Source organism: Furipterus horrens, unplaced genomic scaffold (genome assembly GCF_987537825.1).
Source record: "Furipterus horrens unplaced genomic scaffold, mFurHor1.1.pri manual_scaffold_5, whole genome shotgun sequence".
Classification (NCBI taxonomy): Eukaryota; Metazoa; Chordata; class Mammalia; order Chiroptera; family Furipteridae; genus Furipterus; species Furipterus horrens.
This window is the reverse complement of record NW_028327175.1, coordinates 136,755,896-136,772,237: the sequence shown is the minus strand read 5'-3', so window position 1 is coordinate 136,772,237 and position 16,342 is coordinate 136,755,896. Positions and strand designations below refer to the sequence as shown.

At 41.6% G+C, this 16,342-nt stretch overlaps 1 protein-coding gene across 1 annotated transcript in view; it reads left to right on the top strand.

The window, feature by feature from the left end:
- ENTPD1 (ectonucleoside triphosphate diphosphohydrolase 1) overlaps positions 1-16,342 on the top strand; it is a 106,473-nt gene that overhangs the window by 74,880 nt on the left and 15,251 nt on the right. Inside the window, exons 5-7 of the mRNA XM_090277925.1 lie at positions 2,130-2,289; positions 2,981-3,220; positions 4,414-4,671. Coding sequence (XP_090134051.1) covers positions 2,130-2,289; positions 2,981-3,220; positions 4,414-4,671 — 658 coding nt within the window. The remainder of the gene's footprint in view (positions 1-2,129; positions 2,290-2,980; positions 3,221-4,413; positions 4,672-16,342) is intronic.

The following is a 16,342-nucleotide window of genomic DNA, read 5'->3' as shown; positions in this document are numbered from 1 at the left end:
TTTACTGCTCACCACTTAGTATTTGTGTGCATCATTCATTCATTCCATACAGCATCATTCATTCATTCATGCAGCATGCATTTACTGCATACTTTGTCCCAGGATATGGAAATATGTATCTGGTTGGCCCAAAAGTTCATTTGTTTTTTTCCTTAAGATGGCTCTATTAACACTTAGTTGTCTTTAGTTTTATTCGAAACAACTTTCTTAGATTGTATTGGGACAGCTGTCATATCAGCATGCATTAAAAAAAAAGTTTCAAAATCAGCGAATTTTTGTGTAGCCATTTTAATATTGAAGATGGAAGAAACTATGCAACATTTTCAGCATATTATGCTTTATTATTTCAAGAAAGGTAAAAACAACTGAAATGCTAAAAGATATTTGTGCAGTGTATGGAGAAGGTGCTGTGACTGACTGAATGTGTCAAAAGTGGTTTGTGAAGTTTCATGCTATAGATTTCTCGCTGGATGATGCTGCATGGTAGCATAGACCAGTTGAAGTTGACAGTGATCAAATCAAGACATTAATTGAGAACAATCAGTGTTATACCACATGGGAGATAGTGAACATACTCAAAATATCTAAATCAATAAAGTTATGGTTAAAGTGAAAAATGTCTTTTATTTTACGGAAAAAACTAAATGGACTTTTTGGCCAACCCAATAACTTCAGCCCTCAAGGAGATCAGAGTTTTAAGACAGAGTGATCAAGGTTTTAATAGAAGGCTGCTCAGAGCTGCTACAGGAGCACACTTTGTCCTTCCCAGAATGGGAGATGGTCAGGAGGATCCACCAGAGGAGGGGACATGTGAGCTGAATCATGAAGGATGAGTTGGAGGGTGGGGCAAGGGCATTGCAGGCAGAACAGACATTCATTCCACAACCCCGCTTTTTGGGCAACTATTATGTGTCAGGCACTGTCCTCAGTGATGGGGATACAGTGAAGAGGACAAAGTCCCTGCCTTCCTGAAGGTTGTGTTCCAATAGGTGTGCAAAGGCAGAAACATGCGAGAGACCAAGGCATGTTCAGAGGATTATATATAGATAGAACATAGGGTGCAGATAGTAAAATAATAATAGTAGTAATAATATTAGCAGCTTGGATTTGTTGAGCCCTTACTATGTTCTTATTATTGTGCTTTAATCATATTAACTTGATGAAGTAAGAGGTATTATTAACTCATTCACCAGATAAAGAAGCTGTGACTTACAAATGTTAAATAAGTTACCCAGGGCCAAGTGGTAAAGTCAGGATTCTGAGTGGGATTCTGAGAAGACAAGTTCTAGATCACGTAGTGCCTTGTAGGGCATGCTAGGGAGTTTGGCGTTTATCTGGGAGATAATGAGAAGCCATTAGGTGATGTCACACAACTGGTGCCATTGACAGAGAAGGTGGGCTGGAGGGAAGGAAAACTAGGGATAAGGGGGCTGGTCGGTGGAGCATGGAGGTCATGCAGATGAGAGATTACAGCAGTCAGTTGGAAGGCAGCATCCTCTAAGCCAAAGGTTCTCAGTGTTCAACAGTCTACATCTTGGAAGAAATTGTATCCCATCTCCATTATGACAATCCTGGAAGAGTCTTCCTTTAGATCTCAAGGTCTCGGACAGACTCAAGAACTGAGGCACAGTACGAAGATTTTTTCCCCAGTCTAGCACCAATAGGCATTGGGTATCTGTCCCAGGACATCTGCCACCTGGTGTCTATGACAGCCCTAATTAAGAACCTCAAGAGGACCTGGATAGGTAACCAGCTAGGAGCCACCAGCAATGGTTAATGACATTAACTCTGTGTGGTGATCAAATAATACCCAGCTGTGACCACCACAGTTATTAAAATTACTTTGATAGGTTTTTGGAGCCAGGAAACAACAATACAAATATTATTTTAGGAAGAAAAACCTATTTAAAGATAGGAAGGATTTGGATTTGGAGAAAGGAGAACAAAAGATAGTTCTGCCTCACCCAAAATGAGGGCCCCTCAGGCTGCCATGGGTGGGTATCTCGATCTTTCTGTTTATTCCAGTGAATTATGATTCACCTTCTGAGAAAACTGACTGGAAGCTGTGGCTGAAATGGGTAGTTGGTTATTAAAACAAAACCAGTAACCTTAGCTCTCACTTTGTGTAGGCTTGAAAAGGAATCATTGGCAAACAAAGTCCTGGATGTGGTGACGAATGTCCTCAGCAACTACCCCTTTGACTTCCGGGGTGCCAGAATCATCACTGGTGGAGAGGAAGGTGCCTATGGCTGGATTACTATCAACTATCTGCTGGGAAAATTCACTAAGGTGATTGATTATCTTATAGCTCCTATGGAATGGCTCCCTAGGGGCCAATGACATTGCTATCTCAGGCAATACTTGGTTTGCTAGCCAGAGTGAATGATAGATAAATGAACAAATTAATTTACCCCCACATTTGCAAGGGTCACCAGAGGTATAATTCTCTTACAAGAACTTTTACTATTGTAAAATAAGGAAGCCATATCTTCACTTTAGAGAGACATAAAAATCTATCATTAAAAAGAAGAATAGCTAATATTTGCCTACTGCTATGTGTCTTGTGCTATACTAAGCACTTTCCATGAACTGTATTATGATTTAGTCTTCAGAACAATCATATGAGATGTGCTCTCATTTTATTGCCCCAAATTGTGGCCTAGAGAAGGTTAATTATTCTGCTCAAGGTTACATGGCTAATGTGCAAATGAATGAGGATTTGAACTTGAGTCTCTCTAGCAGCCCCAAATCTCTTGTTCATAAACACGGTACTGCTTCTATATTGCTGCAGTCTGAGCTTTGTCTTTGAAGCCCCTCTTTTCCTGCTGTTGATCTGATGTGGATTCGGGAACCTCCGGTGAGCTTTGTGTCACCCTCATGGCCCTGCTCCTTCACATTAGGAACCTCCTGAGTCCAAGAAGTAGTTTGAGACACAGGGTGTCCAGAGACATCTACCACTGATAACTGTACTCTCTTTCAGAAACTGAGATGGTTCAACCTGATGCCAAGTGAAAGTGAGAGTCAGGAAACTTATGGAGCATTAGACCTTGGTGGAGCCTCTACACAAATCACTTTTGTGCCCCAAAACCAGACAATTGAGTCTCCACAAAATGCTCTCTACTTCCGTCTGTATGGCAAGGACTACAGTGTATATACACACAGCTTCTTGTGCTACGGAAAGGATCAAGCGCTCTTGCAGAAACTAGCCAAGGACATTCAGGCAAGTATAACTAAATCCAGACCTGCCCTCTGCACATCTGGGCTGCCAGCCCCCACATCCTGTTGTTTCCTCTTTCTACTTCAGTAATTGATCTGAAGTTGGTTTTTGTACTTTCCAAATTTTTTTCAGGAAGGATATCTATGTACATCTGGTAGACCCTTATGAATTGTTCCCACCAGATATCAGATCCTTTCTTGGGAAATAATTTCTCACCCCTGTGGGGTTAACAATGAAAATTACATGTGAGGGTATTGTTACAGGGAAGGGGGTGTGCAATTTATAACCTCTTTACTACTTCTTAATCTCCATTTCTTACAAAACTGCAGAAAACAGCGTTGTTAGAAATAACCTGGAGAAGAGGAAAAAAGAATGCTTCAGGGAGTATACTAAGTTAATGGATCAACACTTCAAATCTTGTCCCCAGATTCTTTCTGCACTTTGAAGGCAAGAAAAGATAAACATACTTGAAATTATGCAAGGAGCAGGCACGCCCTGATAAGCAAACACAGAGCAAGGATGTCATATCCAGCTGTTCCCTGTCTCTAGGAAAAAGACAATCAGTTTTCTGCTCTCCTTCAAAGCTCACTCTCTGGTTCTCAGTAGCACTATCCATAAGATAACTTCCACCAGAGTAGGGGCTGCTGAGAGATGCCTACTGAGCACCAAGGCTCCATTAAGCCTCTAAGCCACAGCTGTTCCCTTTCTTCTCTTGAACATATTGGGTTGTGGGTTAAAAACCATTTTGATGCTCCTGGTTTAAATAATCAAAAGCACTTCCAGCTCTTGGAGCTTCTGATGTTTAGCTTGGAGGAGAAGGAGGTTGGGGTATAGATCGACTTTTGCAGAACTATTCCAGGCTCAGAATTTTGAGAGTCTTTCTGGTTTTTCTTGTGAATCTGCTTTCTGACCAGGTGATTAGAACTAAGCACTAGGGAACATTCCAAACCAATGGCATTTCTGGGCCCAGCTTTAATTATATTAGTTTTCTATGACTGGAGAAAGTTTATTCACTTCTGATATCACTTCTGGTGCCTGTTATACAAATCTAACTATTCCCAAGGCTGAAAGAGGCAGGATAGAGGCATACTGAGTGCTGGGAGGTTGTACAATTTGTACACATTAATGAAGTCAGACTGGTGCTCTTGTGCCCAAAGCATTTGCACATGACCCTTTCAAGTGATCTTTCCATTCAGGCTACAAATGGAACCATCAAGGACCCATGTTTTAACCATGGATACAGCAAGGTACTGAATGTAAGTGACCTTTACGACAGCCCCTGCACCAAGGAATTTCAGAAGACTCTCCCGTTCCTTCAATTACAAATCCAGGGCACTGGAGACTTTCAACAATGCCAGCGAAGTGTCTTTAAACTCTTCAACACCAGTGTCTGCCCTTACTCCCACTGTGCCTTCAATAAGATTTTCTTGCCACAACTTCAAGGACATTTTGGGGTAAGTTTGTGAAATGATAAGGTATATTGGTTAGGTTGGGTTTTGGTTGCAGGTTATAAACTATGTGCCTACAAAGAATTTAACTAATAGAATTTATTTTTCTCTCACATCCTGATAAGCCTTGAGGTAGATAATTTAGTGTTAGTTCTTTGCCTTAATAATATGAGGACTCAGGATCAGTTTTTCCAACATCTTCTTGTGGTGTTAAGATGGCAGCTATTGCTCTCAGCATTACATCTTCACTTGGAAAGCCAAAGCAGGCAAGAAGGAAGTTTCTCTTGCATACATTTTCAGTTTTGCCAAAGTGCCAACAAATATCTTTACAGATGCCATTGGCTAGAATTTGGTGAAATGCATACCTCTAAACCAATCTAAGATAAAGGGGAATGGAATTACCATGGTTGATTTAGACTAATCATTGTTCATCCTCTGGAACTGGGGAGTCTTTCCTGAGCACATTGCTTTCTCCTACCTGGGTTAAAGTCAGGAATCTATAAGTCAGAAGGGGACTGGCTTTTTGGTAGGCTCCCATTAGGACTGGCCATAGGTACTTTCTGAGATGTCAGAGAAGGAGAAGCAGCAGTTAGATGTCTTAGCTAAGGTTTTCCTCTATAAAGACATTTAGGAAGTAGAAACTCAGAAAACCCCAAGGGAACACTGAAAATAGATTCATTTTCATTACATTTTGAAGAGTTGGGGGACTATTTGAATCCCAACTCCAAATTCCTCCTTTTCTTAATTACTCCAAAATAAGATAAAGTATTTGAGCAGAGGTAGAAGAGGTTCTCCTTCATCTACTCATTATTCAAATTTCATATTCGAGTCCTGGAGACTAAGCATCAGTGTAATCATAATATAGCAGCATATTGCAAAATTAGCTGCCATCTATCAAATGCCAATTCTTGACTAAGCACTGTATATGCATTATCTCACTTAATCACTTAAGATATCATTCAAAGAAGCAAGGCTTTTGTCTGCTTTCACACTTTTTCTCCCATTTTCAGAAAACAGATCAGCATGTGAAGGGGGAGGTTGAATTCTCCTTCAGAATCCTGGCAGGAGAATTTCTCCCCAGGTCTCTGGACCCAACCCAATGTCACAGAAAGAGCTCCTTGGAAAGAGCACAGGCCCTATAGCAGTCATACCTGTTTTAATGCTGGCTTTGCCACTTGGGGGCTATGTGAGCTCTTAATCCTTTGGTCTCTGGGAAAATAATGGGCAAGGTAATCTGTGCTTAACTTAACCATGGCCCAGACCACGGTTTCCCCTCCCTTCAAGGCTTCTGAGGGAAATACAGGACAGGACGATGACTGGCAGGGTAAAACTGGTTTTTGGTTGGCTCCAAACCCAAATTCAGAACAGACTAGAACCTCACCTGGGTGCCCTATGTCCTATAGCTGAGCTGGCACTGGCTGCCCTGTTTTTTGTTTTTGTTTTTTTTGGAGATGGGCAAGGCCCTTGCCTTGGATCCAATTGCTAGAAGAGAAAGGATGGTGCCAAGGAAAGGAGGGAGGTGGCCAGGGATGCGGGGTACAGCCAAGGGCCCTTTCCATTCCAGTCACTGCTAGGAAGTACATGTGAAGGAAAAAGGAATATGTTCTTGTGTGTTGACTTTTTGCCTTTTCAGAAAGCTTTGTCCCCTGGGAAACATGCCCCAATTCTTGCTTTCAAGCCTTGAGTAAATGCTTCCTACTGGGGAGTGGGGTGGAATGGTGGTGGTGGTGGTGGTGGAATTTCCTGCCTTGAAATGTGATGCCTCCAACCAAGATAGGGAGAGGTGGAGTTGGGAAAGGGTGGAAGAGCCTTGAATGTCCCCTGGAGGCTTTTTTGTTTTGTCCCTCATTGAAACTGTCCTCCTTACAGCTTTCTGAACTTCAATTTGGCAGTCTCTGTAGACTGCCTTCCTCTGAATAGGGTCTGTCTTCTCTGAATGTAGCCTGTAGGGTCAGTACTGTACGTGTACCTATTCCTGTTTTGGCAGATATTTTTCTGTTTTTGGATCTTTTTTTTTTCTTTTTTTTTTGGTGCCCTCTGTGATTTCTCCCTAAATCCTAAAGATTTTTAAATCTGTTTTCTCATTTATAAAATGAAGACAGAAATACCTTTCTCATCACTGTTGTGAGTGATCAGCCAGACAAACAGAAGTCGACTGATGAATGTCTTACAACAAACTCTCTAAAGATGGAGGGGCTGATTTATAGCATTTGCCAATTTTCACAGTGTAAATACTCCCACCATGGTCTATTTTTCTTTTTTTTTCAGATTTAATGTGTTTTATTGATTAAATTATTACATTTGTGCCAATTTCCCTTCCCTCTGCTCCCCTCCACCCGGTGGCCCCCCTCCCTCCAGTTGTCCCCCCCTTTTAGATTATGTCCATTAGTTGTGCATACAGTTCCTCCCAACCTCTCTCCGTCTATTCCATTCCCTCCTACCTTGATCCCCAATTCCTATATCATCTCCCTCCCTTTCCCCATTCCCCCTCCCTGTTGACCTCCCCCCAATATGCTTCCCGTACCCACAGTTCCTCTTCCACTCTCGTTGCCTATTTAGTTTGCCTTTGTTTCATCTCCCTAGCTTCTGTTTTTTTTTAAACCAGTCCCTTTAACATCTCATATAACAGTGGTTTGGATCTAATGAACTCTTTCAGTTTTATTTTGTCCTGGAAACACTTTCTCTGTCCTTCTATTCTGAATGTCAATTTCGCTGGATAGAGTATTCGTGGTTGTAGGTTTTGGATTTTCATTACTTTGAATATTTCTTGCCAGTCTCTTCTTGCCTGTAGGGTTTCCCTTGAGAAGTCAGCTGATAGTCTAATTGGGAACCCTTTGTACATAATTCTTTTCTTCTCTCTTGCTGCTTTTAAGATTCTCTCTTTATCTTTAATTTTTGACATTTTGATTATAATGTGTCTTGGAGTGGTTCTCCCTGGGTCCAGTCTCTTGGGAACTCTCCTTGCTTCCTGGACCTGCAGGTCTATTCCCTTCCCCAAGTCTGGGAAGTTCTCCTTTATTATATTTTCACTCAATTTTTCAAGTTCTAGTTCATCTTCCTCATTCTCTGGCAAACCAATGATTCTTATGTTGGGCCTTTTATAGCTGTCCCAGAGGTTTCTGATCCTCTCATTGTTGCTTGCCATTTCCTCTCGCTGCATTGGTTGACTGCTTGTTCCTTCTCCATATTCCAGTTTGTTGAAATGAACTCTGGATTCCTCACCATCTGTCTCGTATGTGGTTTTGTTCCTTTCGTTATGAAAGTTTTTCGCTTCTTTCATATCTTTTTCCTGCTCTTTTGTGAATTCTGTAAGCCACCTGATAACAATGGCCCAGAACTGAGCCTCTGACAGGTTTCTTATCTGTTCATCTGTCAGGTTCTCTATCTGCTGCCTGGTGAGTTGTGTTACCGGTATTTCTAAAGTTGCCTGCCTCATTTTGACAGATGCGTTTTGTTTTCTTGGGCTGGCTGTCGGGGGCAGTGCCTGTGTACGCGTCACAAATCAGCGACCGGCCGGTGCCTGCCTGTCCGCGACCTATTTCGCAGCCCTGTGGTGCTTTCTTTGGGGGCGGGGGTCCAAGATGGATTCACACAGTTATTCAGCTAGGAGACCGGGATCCGTCCTCCCGCCCCCCTGGGCCTCACTGTTCAAGGCGATGCGGCGGCCGCTCTCCCCAGCTCCGGAGTCGCGCACCGCCAGGGGCTTGGCCGCCGGGACTCCCCGCCGGGGTCGCGCACCGCCAGGGGCTTGCGCAGCCCGGATTTCTCGCCACCCGCCGCTCGGGGTGCGACTGCAAACAGCACTGTCCTCTTTAACTCTTACCTGCCCAAATGGCACCGCTGGTTTATAACTTCATATGTTGGACTTCCGTGTAGTTTTATTTTCTGGAATTTCTAGTTATCCTTTGTTTTGAAGTAGTTGTATTCTTCTATAGTTGTAGAGGGAGACCTAGCGTGTCCGTCTAAGCCTCCATCTTGGCCGGAAGTCCACCATGGTCTATTTTAAGCTATCAGCTTGACATAAGCTGGCTCACAAAACTCCTGAAATTTTAATAATTAGCTCTCATGAGTGAGTAAGAGCCAGCTCCAGCATATCCCTGCAAATAGCAAAAAGCTAACATGCCAGTGGGCCCTTAAAAAGGTTTGTTCTTTCTTCTAACAGACCTCATTTTAGGCCTTCACTCCTGCAGGAAGTTACTCTTGTGATATCCTGCATCTTGAGGCATAACTATTAGCAACACAAAAATTTAGTTGTATTTTAATTATTTCCAAAACCAGTTAGTCTGGTTATTCTCAAACCACAGGGAATTTTCAGGGAGGTAATTTTTGCCACAATTGCATTCAGCACTGATGATCTAATTCTTAAATTATAAATTGAGTATTAAGAGCTGTAGTACTCTTTGTCAGTTTAGCTATACTGTGGCCTTGGTTGCGAGACAGAATCTGATTTGTAGGTAAATAAGAAATTCCAAAAAGGAAAAGGGAACATCTGTAGAGAATTACTTATGTGGCAATTTAGGAATTTTTAAAAAGATCACATTGTAGACTTCCGGCCAAGATGGAGGCTTAGATGGACACGCTCGGTCTCCCTCTACAACTAGAGAGGAATACAATTACCTCAAAACAAAAGATAACTAGAAATTCCAGAAAATAAAACTACACAGAAGCCCAACGTACGAAGTTATAAACCAGCGGCGCTCATCAGGCAGGTAAGAGGAGCGAAGGTGGGCGGTACTGTTTGCGGTAGCACCAGGGACAGCGGCAGGGAGAGCAGTCCTGGCTGCAGTCGAACCTGGGCAGCTCGTGACCCCAACGCTGGGAAAAGCAGCCACCACATCACCCCGAACAGTGAGGCTCAGAGGGCGGGAGGATGGATCCCGGTCTCCTAGCGGAATAACTGCAGGAATCCATCTTGGACCCCCGCCCCCACACAAAGCGCCACAGCGCAGCGAAAAAAAGGTTGCTGGACTGCCACCAATTGCTGGGTAGTAACCACAAAGCGCCACAGCGCCGCGAAATAGGTTGCGGATCGCGACCGGTCGCTGGGTAGTGATGACAAAGGGCCACAGTGCGACGAAAAAGGTTGCGGATTGCCACCGGTCGCTGGGTTGTGACGAGTACGCAGGCACTGCCCCCTAGAGCCGGCCCAAGAAAGCAAAACGCATCTGTCAAAATGAGGCAGACAACTATAGAAATCCCGGTGGCGCAGCTCACCAGGCAACAGATGAAGAATCTGACAGATGAACAAATAAGAAACCTGTCAGAGGCTCAGTTCTGGGCCATTGTTATCAGGTGGCTTACAGAATTAACAAAAGATTTAGAAAAAGATGAGAAAGGATTGAAAAACACTCATACTGAAAAGAACAAAACCACATACGAGACAGATGGTGAGGAAATAAAATCCAGAGTTCAAATCAACAAACCGGAACATAGAGAAGGAACAAACAGTCAACCAGTGAGGAGAGAGGAAACAGGAAGCAAAGGAAGTGAGAAGAGGATCAGAAATCTCTAGGACAGCTATAAGAGACCAAACGTAAGAATAATAGGATTGCCAGAGGGTGAAGAAGAAAAACTAGAAATTGAAAACTTAAGTGAAAATATAATATAGCAGAACTTCCCAAACTTGGGGAAGAAAATAGACTTACAGGTCCAGGAAGCACAGAGAGTTCCAGAAAAACTGGACCCAGGGAGAACCACACCAAGACACATTATAATCAAAATGTCAAAAGTTAAAGATAGACTTCCGGCCAAGATGGAGGCTTAGACGGACACGCTAGGTCTCCCTCTACAACCAGAGAGGAATACAACTACTTCAAAACAAAGGATAATTAGAAATTCCAGAAAATAAAGCTACACGGAAGCCCAACATATGAAGTTATAAACCAGCGGTGCCATTTGGGCAGGTAAGAGTTAAAGAAGGCAAAGCTGTTTGCGGAGCAGCGGGGCCGGGCGGCGAAAAAGCCCGGAGGCAATCAAGCCCCTGGGGTGCGCGACTCCAATCAAGCCCCTGGCGTGCGCGACTCCGGCGCTGGGGAGCAGCCGCAGCATCGCCTTGAACAGTGAGGCCCAGGGGGGCGGGAGGACGGATCCCGGTCTCCTAGCTGAATAACTGTGTGAATCCATCTTGGACCCCCGCCCTCACAGAAAGCACCACAGGGCTGCGAAATAGGTCGAGGACAGGCAGGCGCCGGCAGGTCGCTGATTTGTGACGCTTACACAGGCACCGCCCCCGACAGCCAGCCCAGGAAAACAAAACGCATCTGTCAAAATGTGGCAGACAAATATAGAGATCCCGGTGGTGCAGCTCACCAGGCAGCAGATAGAGAACCTGACAGATGAACAGATAAGAAACCTGTCAGAGGCTCAGTTCTGGGCCATTGTTATCAGGTGGCTTACAGAATTCACAAAAGAGCAGGAAAAAGATATGAAAGAAGCGAAAAACTTTCATAACGAAAGGAACAAAACCACATACGAGACAGATGGTGAGGAATCCAGAGTTCATTTCAACAAACTGGAATATGGAGAAGGAACAAGCAGTCAACCAATGCAGCGAGAGGAAATGGCAAGCAACAATGAGAGGATCAGAAACCTCTGGGACAGCTATAAAAGGCCCAACATAAGAATCATTGGTTTGCCAGAGAATGAGGAAGATGAACTAGAACTTGAAAAATTGAGTGAAAATATAATAAAGGAGAACTTCCCAGACTTGGGGAAGGGAATAGACCTGCAGGTCCAGGAAGCAAGGAGAGTTCCCAAGAGACTGGACCCAGGGAGAACCACTCCAAGACACATTATAATCAAAATGTCAAAAATTAAAGATAAAGAGAGAATCTTAAAAGCAGCAAGAGAGAAGAAAAGAATTATGTACAAAGGGTTCCCAATTAGACTATCAGCTGACTTCTCAAGGGAAACCCTACAAGCAAGAAGGGACTGGCAAGAAATATTCAAAGTAATGAAAATCCAAAACCTACAACCACGAATACTCTATCCAGCGAAATTGTCATTCAGAATAGAAGGACAGAGAAAGTGTTTCCAGGACAAAATAAAACTGAAAGAGTTCATTAGATCCAAACCACTGTTATATGAGAAGTTAAAGGGACTGGTTTAAAAAACAGAAGCTAGGGAGATGAAACAAAGGCAAACGAAACAGGCAACGAGAGTGGAAAAGGAACTGTGGGTAAGGGAAGCATAGTGGGGGGAGGTCAACAGGGAGGGGGAGTGGGGAGAGGGAGGGAGATGATATAGGAATTGGGGATCATGGTAGGAGGGAATGGAATAGACGGAGAGAGGTTGGGAGGAACTGTATGCACAACTAATGGACATAATCTAAAAGGGGGGGACAACTGGAGGGAGGGGGCCACCGGGTGGAGGGGAGCAGAGGGAAGGGAAAGTGGCACAAATGTAATATTTTAATCAATAAAACACATTAAATCTGAAAAAAAAAAAAGTTAAAGATAGAGAGAGAATCTTAAAAGCAGCAAGAGAGAACAAAAGAATCATGTACGAAGCGGTCCCAATTAGACTATCAGCTGACTTCTCAAGGGAGACCCTGCAGGCAAGAAGGGACTGGCAAGAAATATTCAAAGCAATGAAAATCCAAAACCTACAACCACGAATACTCTATCCAGTGAAAGTGTCATTCAGAATAGAAGGGCAGAGAAAGTGCTTCCAGGACAAAATAAAACTGAAAGAGTTCATTAGATTCAAACCACTATTATATGAAATGTTAAAGGGACTTGTTTAGAAGAAGGAGGATCAAACCTATGAACACTAAAATGAAAACTGCATCACAAGAAACAACAACAGAAGCTAGGGAATTGAAACAAAGACAAACTAAATAGTCAACGAGAGTGGAAAAAGAACTATAGGTATGGAGAACATATTGGGGGGAGGTCAGCTGGGAGGGGTAAGGGGGTAAGGGAGGGAGATGATACAGGAATTAAGAAGCATAGTAGGAGGGAATGGAGTAGACAGGAAGAGGCTGAGAAGAACTATATGCACAACCAATGGACATGGACTAAAAGGGAGGGACAACTGGAGGGAGGAGGGTCACCGGGTGGAGGTGAGCAGAGGGAAGGGAAATTGGGACACCTGTAACAGTATAATCAATAAAACATATTTTTAAAAAATCACATTGTTATCATTTATATAAACAAGAATGGATATAAACAAATTCAGTAGGGAACTGGAATTGAAGAACATTAAAAACTTGTTTGTTTACATATGTATACATACATATGTGTGTATTTAGCTCTGAGCTTCATAGTAGCCGAGGGGAAAAATAAGACATAATCAGATACATAATTTTCATTATACCCTGCATACCCAGTTCTAGGCCAAAGCAGAGCTATTCCAAAATTGAATCCCAAGGGTATTTTACAGAGGATTTTGCTAGATGATGTCTTTGACCATATTTTTTTAATTGCAATTAAAAGTTTTTTATAGCAACTTTCACCCAGAGGCATAATATTAAAAAGCCAACTTAGTGATAGCAATTATGTAATGAACTGAGGCAATATAAATTTTTGATACTCATCTTGATAGAAGAAAAGAAGTGAGTAGTTGGAAGAGAGGAGAAACATCTTTCAAATAATTTTCCACAAATATTGAATATCTAAGCTAGCAAATGAAAGAAGAGGAAGAGCTGACTTTTTGAGGCAATGTTCTCTGAAGATAGAATGTTCCTATTCTAAGTTGATACTTAAATATGGACCCACGGGTTATAGAAACCAATCAAGTAAAAGTTTAAAAATAAAGTTGATTCCTAATATGGAAATTAGGGAGCTGATCACAGAGTTTGATCTCAATGGGAAGGCATCCCACCTGGACCTAAAGGCAAAGTCAGGAATTCCTAGAGCCAAGTCAGCATTTCCCTCCAGAATTGCCCTTGAGTCCATTCTGGAAAAAGAACATCTAATGGATTGAATCTCCAAAGTCCTACCCTAAGAGTAGGATGAGGATTTCTTTTCTTCTTAAAAACATTTAAAGAATCACCTACTACAGCCACAGGAAGAAACTTGAACCATAGGATTTTGAGCAGTGTATCTTCCTGGGGTATTAAAAGAAGATGGTTTTTGTCATTCAATATAATTCTTGGGATTAAAAACAGAAGCACTATGAGTAAGGTTAAGGTTTTGTTTTTTGTTTTGTTTTGTTTTGTTTTCATTATATAATATACACAAATCAAGGGGAAAAATTCACCCTAAACTCTACCACCCCATTCCATTAACACTTTATTTTTCTGGGTTCAATCCAGTGCAATGTTGGTGTAAGCAATATTCCACTCTAGAAGAGACTTTTCTAAGGGATTTAAGGTAGTAAACCCAATAAAGTGGATTTCTGAAGAACATATATAGACAGGAAAACTACCATTTAGACCCTGACACAAGGAAGACTTTCAAAAAATATAGGTAGATAGAATGAAAAAATGAATATAATATGAATAAACTGGTCCTGGAGTAGGGGAGGAGAAATAGATGACCTTAATCTGGAGAACAACTGTCTAAGAAAGAAAGATGAATAGATACATTCCCAGTTCATACAGCAGGTTTTGCACTTGAGTCTCATTCTTAGACTTGGTTTCTGCTCTGCTACTGAGAAATATGTATGGGTGTGTGTGTGCATGTATAAAAGTAACATGATTACCTTAGAAATGTTTTAAAAATATAAAGGACAGCTGATTTAAAACATTCAATTTTTATTCAGGTATTTATAATAAAAGGCCATCTTTATTTTATTTTCTATTTCTTATATAATAGTATTATTGCATAATTGCATACTGCTTAGTTGATTCTATTTTGAGAGAGGACTCTAAATCATAACCTGCAAAATCAAGAAAAGAGCTAAAAGCAAAATATTGAGGCTGTCTAAACCAGTTATTCTTTTTTGTATGTGTGGTAAAAATACTCATATACATAATAGAAAATGTACCATTTTAACTACTTTTAGGTATATGGTCCTATGAAATTAATTACATTTACATTATTGTACAACCATCACCATCATCCATCTCCAGAACATTTTCATCTTCTACTCTCTGTTGCTATGAATTTGACTATTCCAGGTACCTCATATAAGTGGAATCATACAATGCTTGTCCCTTTGTGACTGGCTTTTTTCACTTAGCATAATGTCTTCAATAGACCAGTCACTCTTAATTCTTGAAGAATGTGACAAAAACTAAGGGTCTTCTAAGCAGAAAAATGGACATATAAATGTATGCCAAAATCTTTGCATACAATTTATAAGACATCATGATCCCTTCAAGCGACCCTATGTATTCCACATGAGAACCCTTGATCTAAAACAAAAAATACTTAAAAACTAGAGATTAAAGCAGAACCATGAGCCTAAGCCGGCCAGTGGCTGGAAGTGAATGCCACACAAGTGCCAGAGGTCAAGTCTATTTAGAAGCATGGAAAGCAAACACAGATACATATGCCAGACAACCACCCTGCAATGGATGCTACTTCTGCCTCTAAATGGCTTCCTGTCAGGGAGGAGCCAACCTGATATCTAGTAATACAAGTCAGAGAAGCAAGTTAGAATGAGTAATGAAGTTAAAGTCGGGGATAGGGGAACAAGTCGTCAAGTGTTTAATTTGAAACAGAATCTTGAGACTAGACTGTAATGCCTGTTCCTTCTGTGATTACAATACATTGTTTAGTCTTTTTTTCCAGAGTACTATCAATATGTTTTTTATTGGACCTTTGGAAAATAATTTAAGATACACTTTTTCTTTCTTTATGGGCAAATTTGGCTTTAGGTTCTGTATTTATTCCCCTGGAAACATGATAAAGGTGAAATGTCAGTTACATTACCAGGCAGCAGTTCTCGTGATAAAAATGACCCCTGAAAAAAGTTGCATCAGGATTGGAAGAAATTAGAAATGAACTGTGACTATTCTGTGGGTTTCTCTAACCTGCATAAAGGCTCCATAGAGAGTTGGGCAAACATGGGTTTACAGTACCCAACAGGTAGATAGGTTGACGAGAGCCAGTGACATGGCCACCACAATCACCAGACCTCTCACTCCAATGGACTTTTTGGGGGGAGATGTTGTGAAAGATAAAGCCTTTTCATGGAAACCATGTATTGTGGATGATATCAATATACTTTGCGTGCCAAGAAATTGATGACAATAAAGAACTCTGTGCCAAAGTGTGCCTGAGTATAGCAAGTAGATGACAAGACTATGTACATAATGAAGGCCGGCAATTTGAGCACTGAAGAGATTATACCTAAGTGCACTGTGGCACTGTGACATTCTTTTGAGTTAATAAATCTATTGTAATCATAACCTGCATGTCTTTTCCCATACAAACAACTGTAAACTTCCTTTTGCCCACTCCTGTATATGTGGGGTATGTAACAAAAAACTTTATTTTTATAGTACTTGTTACTTTTTGGAGTTCTACTGCCTTCCACTAGAGGACAGGGATTTTCATCTGTTTTGCTCACTGCTTTGAACACAGTTGACACTCAATAAACATTGAATGAATGAATGAAATGCAGCCAGAAATCAAGGGAGAGGTGGAATGAAAAAAAAAAAAGACTATTGATTTTCGCAGTTAGGAGGTTATTGGTGATTTTAATGAGCAAAGTTTCAGAAGCCATGTCAGAGTGGACAAAAGGCTCCCTGGGAGATTTTCTGAAGTTGGGGGAGCAGCGAGGAGAG